Source organism: Polypterus senegalus, chromosome 4 (genome assembly GCF_016835505.1).
Source record: "Polypterus senegalus isolate Bchr_013 chromosome 4, ASM1683550v1, whole genome shotgun sequence".
Classification (NCBI taxonomy): Eukaryota; Metazoa; Chordata; class Cladistia; order Polypteriformes; family Polypteridae; genus Polypterus; species Polypterus senegalus.
In genome coordinates, this window is record NC_053157.1 from 237,926,761 (window position 1) to 237,935,353 (window position 8,593).

Consider the following 8,593-nt stretch of genomic DNA (forward strand, 5'->3'; position numbering starts at 1 on the left):
GAAGACATTTTTATGTTGTCGGGGTCAGCAGCGCCTGCACTGTCTGCACTCTGCACAACAGAATCTGTCTTCTGCTTCATAGAGATTTGCAGGTAGCGGGCCATGCATCTCGTGCGACGTGCGCATGATCGTGTGGCAGAGACGCTTTAAGTACTGCAGTGAGCCGCTGCATGCAGGAACAAGCGTCAGGTTTCGCCCCCCGTGGTCTCCCCAAGTGACGCGCAGCCTGCCACACAGACAAACAACTGGGTCCAAGTCCCCGCCTCCTCTTCAAGCGTGGGGGCGAATCGTAAGTGACAGCCAACCAAGGTGCAGTGAGTGACCAAGTCCAGGCAGATTCCAACTATCATCGCCGCCGCTGCCAGCTTGGCTTGTTCCTCGTATCGCGAGGTACTAAGGTGACACCGGGAGTGAGCCTGAGGAGAGGAGGACGTGGAGGCAGGAGCACTGACACTGGCAGGGGGGACATTACACAGGGACACGTTGTTGCGCTACGCAACCACAATGCCATTTGTCCCTCCCAACCAAAAAAAGGCCCTGGTGGTGACGCTGCAATGACCAGTCAGAGAGTGATGGGAAAGAACTGTCACAACAAATGGATAGTTCCTAACGCTAACATATCCATACTGGAACTTCTTGCAAGAAACTCTTTACATGAACTACATTCGAATTCGTGGAAAGTCATCAGAGCTGCAGCCAGGAGCTTCTGCAGAGAGAAACGGCTCGAAAGTGAAGCTCATACAAAATAATTTGAGGGTAACGATGTTACAAGACCCGCCATCTCAATGGCCTTCAGTGAAGAGCATCGCCAGAGACGCGTCTAGGAATGTGCAATATGGTGAGGTGAGGAATGATTCTGCTGCCAGAAAGTCAAGGCGTGTCCGACTTTAAAAAGAATTTTATTTCTAATGTTAAGTTCCTCCATTTAACAGCGACGAGTCTCTAATATTATTTATTTGTCGTGCTTCTCTTTTCTGTATAAAGTGTGTACATCAGTTATTTACATGCAAAAAGGTTCTTTTCTGTTCATTTATTGTATTATATACATTACGAAAGTTTTCATACATACACAATTTACATGCAAAATGTTTCTACTGTTATATTATTAATGTTATTTTATTATTCTATTGACATTTAGTTTGTTTGAATTAAATAAGCGATAATCTGTGTTAGTAGCAATATTATGTGTGTGTATGTGTGGGTTACAAATTTTAGTTTAGAAACGGTCCTGAGGGCACTCTTGTTTAAAAAAAAGAATTTCAAATAAAACTGATATAAATTCTACTCATTTATTTTCAAATATTCATAAATAATATTAAAACACGTTTTATATTTTGTAAAGACCCTCAGTCAGACCTTCCTTATCTCGCTGTACTTTTGTACTTACATAACGAGTCATTCTCAAACTGTCTTTCTTACAAAGCCCCGTTTTAGAAATACTCGTTCATGTCACGTTTCTTGTTTTCTTTTCTTCCCTGATGTTTACTGATTCCTCTCATTAAATTAACAGACACGTCGACCCGCAGAGCGGTCACTTCTACACAGTCTTCGATTGGACGGATCAGTCCGATGCCGTGACGTGCTGATTGCTCAATAAAGCCGCACGAGCAGAAGCAGTGCCACTGATTTCCCGCGCTCCATTCTCGCGCCTCGAGTCACCTGCGCGCGCCGCTGCCGATAATTTAAATCCGTGCGCGTGCTTAGCTGTTCATGTCGTGTTTCTGTTTGGCGTATTAACAGCATGGCGCGTTTGGATTGTTGCAGTCTTTTCGGGCTGGTCGTGAGCGTGTCGCTCGCCCAATTTGTGTTTGGTGACTTGCATGTGACTAAGAAATGTGACGTTGACAAGTCTATGACTCTGTCATTTGCAGGCTCTCCGACCGCTTTTCTCCAGAGTGAGTGCAGCGTGTTCTCGACCACTGGGACTTGTCCACCCCCGCGTCTTCAAGTAAATCTTGTCCACTTTTCTCTTTTTCAGATACGAGAGGCGGACTGGTGAAAGTGACCCACAATCTCCCAGGAGTCGTCCTCCGTGAAATCTCTGGCCGCACCACACTAACGGTGCCATTGTCTTCCTCGTACGGTTATGCGGCTGAGCAGGTGATTAGCGCCGTTGGTTGCCGATTTTTAATCAAGTTGTGTATCTTGTATTGGTTTGAACCTCCTGTTCTCTTTAGGGCTCCCAGTATGTCGTGACCATTGCCTTTGGATCTCGATCAAATGTGAAAACCTTCACATGCCCTAAACCAGGTAGGTTTCTCTTCTGCGTTGGCACACTGAGTGTCTCTCCCATCTAAATGTGCTCTTGACCATCGCAGCTCGCCGATCTGTGAGTGTTGCTGAGAGATGTGCAGTGACAGCAAGTGAGAAGCTCCCTTGTGGAGGGTCTTCATCCATCACTCAAGCAGACTGTGAAGCCAACAACTGTTGCTATGATTCGAGCAGCAGCACCAGTCCATGCTACTATGCCAATGATGGTGAGTGGTTGGAGTGAGTAAACAAATGTGGCTGCTACTGGATACTCATGCTTATTTGCTTTGATCAGTGACTGTGCAGTGCACCCTGGATGGCCAGTTTGTGGTGGTGGTGTCTGAGAAGGTGACCCTTCCTCCGCTGGATCTTGGGTCCATCCAGTTGGTGGACAGTAGTTCTCCCAGCTGCAGCCCTGTGACCAGCCTGTCCAGCTTTGTCCTGTACCAGTTTCCAGTCAGTGCCTGTGGCAGCACAGTTCAGGTGAGACAGGCTTGGGGATACAGCAATGTTCTTCAATAGGTGGCCCAGATGTTTGTCTGGGTTCAAAACACCTAACATTCATTCTGACCTTCCACATGCCTTAAAGGATTCTTGATTAGAAGTATTCTAAAGAAAATGTGCTAGTGCCTTAGAATCACTGTCTACCTTTCTTTGAGGATTTTTTTTTTTGTAATTTTCTTTCAGCTGTCTGATGGCAATGTGACCTACCAGAACACCATGTCTGCTGCCATCACTGTGAGGACTGGTCCAGTAGGCTCCATCACCAGGGACAGTGTCTACAAGTAAGGCTTCTGAACCAGTTTCCTCTAACCCTAAATGTGCTCTTCCTGCTATGGTGTGGTGTTTCTCTCTTCAGGTTATTCTTCCAGTGCACCTACTCGGGAAGCCAGGATGTGCACGTGGAGGCTGAGGTGTATACTGTGGCGCCACCTCTTCCAGTAGTAGAGCAAGGGCCATTTGACCTGGAATTGGTCATTGCAACAGGTACTGTAAGGGGTGGAGTCCTGTGGGCTTATCGGTGGATTCCTTTAAAGCCATCTCCTGAATTCTAGAATGTGGACTTAACATGAGTAAATCTGTATGAGGCCTACCTGAGGTTCTGCCCTGTAACCAAAATCTCCTTTCCATGGCCAGATTCTTCCTATGGCACCTACTATGTGGATGCTGACTACCCAGTGACCAAAACTCTGCGGGATCCTGTGGCTGTGGAAGTGCACATCCTGAACAGGACTGACCCTAACCTTGTTCTGACTCTTGGGGACTGCTGGGTCACCCCAGGACCTTCTGCTTCCAGCCAGCCCCAGTGGAGCCTTCTGGTGAATGGGTAGGTACACCTCTGTGTGAGGGTGGGGAGAGATTGATCCATGCTAACTGGGGGGGTCTGCTTTGCTTAGGTGCCCATACACAGGAGACAACTACTTGACCAGCTTGGTGAACGTAGACGGCACATCTGGAGTGGCCTACCCAAGTCATTACAAGAGATTTGTGTTTGAGATGTTTGCTTTTGTGGATCCTCTCACTCAGCAAGCCTTGTCTGAAAAGGTAAGTACCTTTTTGGCAAGTGGGAATTCTCGTGTTTTTTGCTGCTCCTTGGTGTGTAGAAGAATCAATTGTTGTAAAATATAATTGAGGAGAAGTTGTACATGTGTAGTGGGGCTCCTACAAAGTGTTCTCTCTTTAGATCTTCATCTACTGTGTTGCTGCTGCCTGTTATCCTTCTGCCTCTGACCCCTGTACTCAGATCTGTCCTGCAAGAAGTGAGTAGTCTAATTCAAATTAATTAACCAAAGATGCTATTCTGTTTAGTAGAACATTGACTATTTTATTTGGAATGGATAGCTTTTAATTGCAGAGCTAGAATGGCTTACTGATCCTTTTCTGTTTCAAGGGTCTGGAAGATCTGCAGACGAGATGACCCCAGTAGTTTCATCCAGGAAGAATAGGCTCCTTCACAGTGGTCCTGTTATCTTGGAGGCTTACCAGGTGCAAACATCCAGACAGGAGCAGGAAGGTAACCATCTTGGTCCTCGTCCTGGAGTAGTCCCAAGTTCTGCTTGAGGTCTTCATCCTTCACTGTATGGCTTGGAGAGTAAATGTCCTTTGTCTTCCTTCCTCAGCCTCTCTTCCCACTGGATACCTGGTGCTGGGAGCTGCAGCTGCCATGTTGATGGTGGTGCTGGTTTTGGCTGTAGTTGCCCTGAGGAGGCTGAACAGGCAAAATGTGAATCTGAAAATTTAATAAAACTTCTTGGCTATTAACTTTTGGGTTTCTTTCTTGACTGGGTAATCGCAGCCTTTTTTGGGGTTGCTATTCAAGAGTGATCTGCCGAGTTAGCTTTTTGCTTAATACAAAGTAATTTCGGGAGGTTGGCCTGCTCCAGTGATCAGGCAGCAGTTCCTACCATCACTGAGGTCTTGCTAAGAATTTCAGCTTGGTGATGGGTGCTGATATCCCGTGTCTCATACTAGGGGTTTAAACCCTTGTCCCTAATTTTCTATCTTTCTTTATAGAAATTAACTGATCATGTTGAACGATAATGTACATTTTTTTTTTATACAAAGCCATTTAACGGACTGTATGCTTTGCTCAAATTGTGGGCATTTGGATCCACCCTCTTTCAAGTTTGTGGTATTAGAATTGTTTTCTGAATGAATTTTTAACCCCACCTTTCTGTGGTGTGGGGGGCATGCTTGGGCAGAAAGTAACCTTCTCTTCCTGATTGTAGCACTAACTATTGATGTATCCCTTACTATTGAGGTTTATTCTTTTGTTCAGGTTGGTGAGGTGGAAATCTGGTAAGACACTGACCCTCTGCTTCAATACTTCAAGGTAACTGATGGATTACCTAATGCAGAGATGGGCATGTTGGTCATGGAGGGCTGCAGTTGCTACAGGTTTTCGTCCCAACCTAATTTAGACCCCTTTCTCGAACATTGTTAGCCTGCACACTTTATACGGTTCTTGTATTTTAGTGGTGTCCCTTACAAATTTGATTCCTAAATTTTTTTTTTTTTTGTCTTATTTTTCTGTCAAGTGTATAATGTAAATGGGAGGGGGGGGGCTACATGAACTGGCTTTTGTCAATCATTGCTAATAAGGAGCCATTTTAAACCATGCAGCAGTTTAAGATTGAAACAAGCAATTAGGGTTGAGGAACCATAAATGAGACCACTAGAACAAAGCATCAAAACCTCCCTTAACCGGTCAGTACTTCTGCAATAGAACTTTACTTCAGAAAATGGGTTGGAGCAAAAAACCTGCAGTCCCTGTGGATCTCCAGGACCGACATTGCCCACCCCTGATGTAATGTAAGGGTATCGAACCACACTGCCTCCTACAATTACAAGCAATTGGCTTTTTGACCTAAAAAGGTTGTGGGTCTGAATTTGAGCATAAGCAGAAGAATGGACTTTGCTCGAGATCAGAGTTCCCTTGGAGAAGTGTCTGCCACTGTGGGGCTGCTTTTATCTTGAACATGGTAGAGCTGATTGTTTTAGTCGGTCATGGACAATCAATTTGTGGCTTTGCTAGTGATGTATTTTCTGCTGCTTTCCCAGGTCTAAGCAAAGCTCTCCATCTGTATGTCTTCTCTTGGGTGATAGGGTTTAAATTTTCTTAAATTAAGAGGAACAAATCTGAAAACTCTTCAATTCAAATGAATTGACAAGTTAATTGGCAGCACAAACGGCACACTCAATTAAAAAGGGATAGCATGGACGCCTGCAGCTTCCAGGCTGGAGTTTGTGACCCCTGTCTGAAAAGGGTTGTGGGTGTAAATCCCACCTCTCTGAATTTGAGCATAAGGAACTCGAAGATCAAAGTTCCCTTGGATAGGAGTCTGTCTCTAGTCACTAGACGCTGCTGCTCTATCTTGAATATGGCAGACCTGATTGTCCATGACACCTTTTGTATTCAATTTGTGGCTTTGCTAGTGTTTTTTACTCCGCTTTGGGTTGGATATGCAGCAGCCTGAGCAAAGCTCTCACATGTATTTCTTCCTTGCCCCCAACTTCTCTTGGGTGATTGGTTTATTTTCTGGTCAAGTTGGAAGGAAGTTCATTTCTGCTGCTGACCTCTGCGATCTTGTTCTGTTGGTTGCTACCCGCCTGTGTCCATAGATGAGGGTGGAGATATCTCGGTAAATGTTGAGCTCTGAGCTTGGCACTTCATGACTGGCCTACACAATTTCCATTGGCACAGATACTCCTGGTTTTTGTCTTTTTATTCCCCAACCCCTTTGCTAGACCCTGACCTGCTAAAACCTCTTCTTGAGGTAACACCTCAATGGGGATGGGGTACTCCACTATTTTCCTAGTTCAGAACATTGCCCTCCGATTCAAAGCTGCTCATCATCCTCCTCACTCCTGCACACTTAACTGTACATTATCCTAGTGTATGGCTAAGGTCACAGTCCACTGAATACAACGTATCTGCAAAGACAAGAAGCGATCCACTCCATGGCTGCACCCAGAACCTGGAAATTCTGTCCGTAAAATCATGAAGAGAATCCCTGGTGGAGTCCCCCACCCACCAGGGACAAGTTAGATTTACTGCTGGAAATGCAAACCAAGCTCTGGATGTGAAAAGCCCACAATAACAGACCTGAGGGCTGTTCCACGAAGCGAGCTAACCTCAAAATCCAGGGTTATTTAGATAATCCCGGTTTAATTCCTCCAAATTCGGTTCCACGAACGAGGCTAACCTGAAGCTCCGCTTAATTACTATGCCAACATATGCTCTTGGACAAGCCTGCTCCGTGGCAGGTTAGTTGTGAAGCTTATCTTAACTTGATGAATATGATTGGACAAGCCATGTGATGTCACAGCACAACATTCTGCGGGGCTGGGATTATTCTGCTGCTGTTCACTCCCTCGTTCGCACACATCGACCCTCCAATATAAAATTATTACAGATTACATGCAGGCGATTCTAATTACTTGGAAAGTATAAAATGACAAGGAGTGCATTGAAGGCTTTTACATGAATAACCATGGCGTGCCCATTGATTCATAATCCAGTTGATGAGGGAGCGAGGCTCATTCGTAGAGCTTTAAGGCAACAGGTTCCACAATTACTTCGCCCAGGATAGATCCGTTGCATTTTGCGGATGATTATTTATACGAGCGCTATAGATTTAGTAGACACAGTATTGCATATTTGTGTCAGTTATTGGAACCTTACATTTCTAAAAACACACGTCGCTCTAAAGCCCTTACGGTTGCACAGTCTTTGTGTATCGCTTTGCGTTATTTTGCCAGTGGTTCATTTCTGTACAGTGTGGGGGATGCTGAACATTTAAACAAAGCTACAGTGTGCCGTGAAATCAGAGAGGTTTGCGTTGCATTAAAGTCCTTTTTAAATATATTCATTACCTTTCCTGGCCACCGAGGAATTCTTGCCATTAAGGAAACTTTCTTTGGAATTAATGGTGCTTAATCTTTAAACATCTACTCATTTACAGCACATAAATCATTACCTGATAAGTAACTGAATTTAATTTGTCAGGCTTTCCTAACGTCATTGGAGCCATTGACTGTACACACGTGAGGATAAAGGCTCCAGCAGGTCCAACAGAGCCTGATTACATAAACCGCAAATCATATCACAGTATTAATGTACAGGTAAGTACTGAGAATATCTCACATTTATATACAAGAGGTGAAAGTGTAGTCGTCCAACATTAGCAATGTATGTCATTACCATTTCCTAAAATGTTTCAGATGGTATGCACTGCTGAACATCTAATTTCAAACATTGTGGCAAAATGGCCAGGATCAGTACATGATGCCAGAATTTTTCGTGAGTCTTCACTGGCTCAAAGCCTCAGACAAGGCAAGTCAACTAAAATTCACAAATATACTATAGTTTATTATACTACAGTCTAATGTGTCTACTTTCCATTATAGGAATTTTTCCTGGTGTGCTGCTTGGTGACAGAGGATACCCATGTCTACCGTTTCTTCTCACACCATATACAGATCCTGCAACACAAGCAGAAAGACATTTCAACCATGCCCATTGTAAGACAAGGGCACGCATTGAAATGACATTTGGACAGTTAAAATCCAGGTTTAACTGCCTGCGGCATCTCAGAGTTACACCAGACAGAGCGTGTGACATTGTAGTAGCCTGTGCAGTTTTGCATAATGTGGCAATACTGCAGCAGGAGCGTATGCCAATAATGACGCATTCTTCACTTGCTGCCAGGACCTTTTCGTTCCACTCATGTTGCTCCTGAAACCAAGCATTATTAATAATTATATTAATAATTACAATTATATATCACTTTTTATCCAAGATGAACCCATATAATTAACATGCTGTCCTGTTTATCAATGT

General features: G+C 44.4%; 1 protein-coding gene across 1 annotated transcript; it reads left to right on the forward strand.

Moving 5' to 3' along the window:
- The first annotated feature begins 1,700 nt into the window (after positions 1–1,700).
- Positions 1,701–4,512, forward strand: LOC120528266 (zona pellucida sperm-binding protein 4-like). The gene is made up of 12 exons (XM_039752395.1): positions 1,701–1,895; positions 1,979–2,100; positions 2,178–2,250; positions 2,319–2,477; positions 2,546–2,733; positions 2,938–3,035; positions 3,110–3,237; positions 3,388–3,577; positions 3,648–3,795; positions 3,935–4,010; positions 4,142–4,264; positions 4,371–4,512. Exons 1-12 carry the CDS (start codon positions 1,742–1,744, stop codon positions 4,490–4,492), a joined length of 1,581 nt encoding a protein of 526 aa, XP_039608329.1. The 5' UTR covers positions 1,701–1,741; the 3' UTR covers positions 4,493–4,512.
- Positions 4,513–8,593: the final 4,081 nt, after the last annotated feature.

Coding starts and splice junctions, on each gene's coding strand:
- LOC120528266 (XM_039752395.1), top strand. CDS start 1,742: ATGGCGCGTTTGGATTGTTGCAGTCTTTTCGGGCTGGTCGTGAGCGTG. Junction 2,101..2,177: donor ACGGTTATGCGGCTGAGCAG/GTGATTAGCGCC, acceptor TGTTCTCTTTAG/GGCTCCCAGTATGTCGTGAC. Junction 3,796..3,934: donor AGCAAGCCTTGTCTGAAAAG/GTAAGTACCTTT, acceptor TTCTCTCTTTAG/ATCTTCATCTACTGTGTTGC.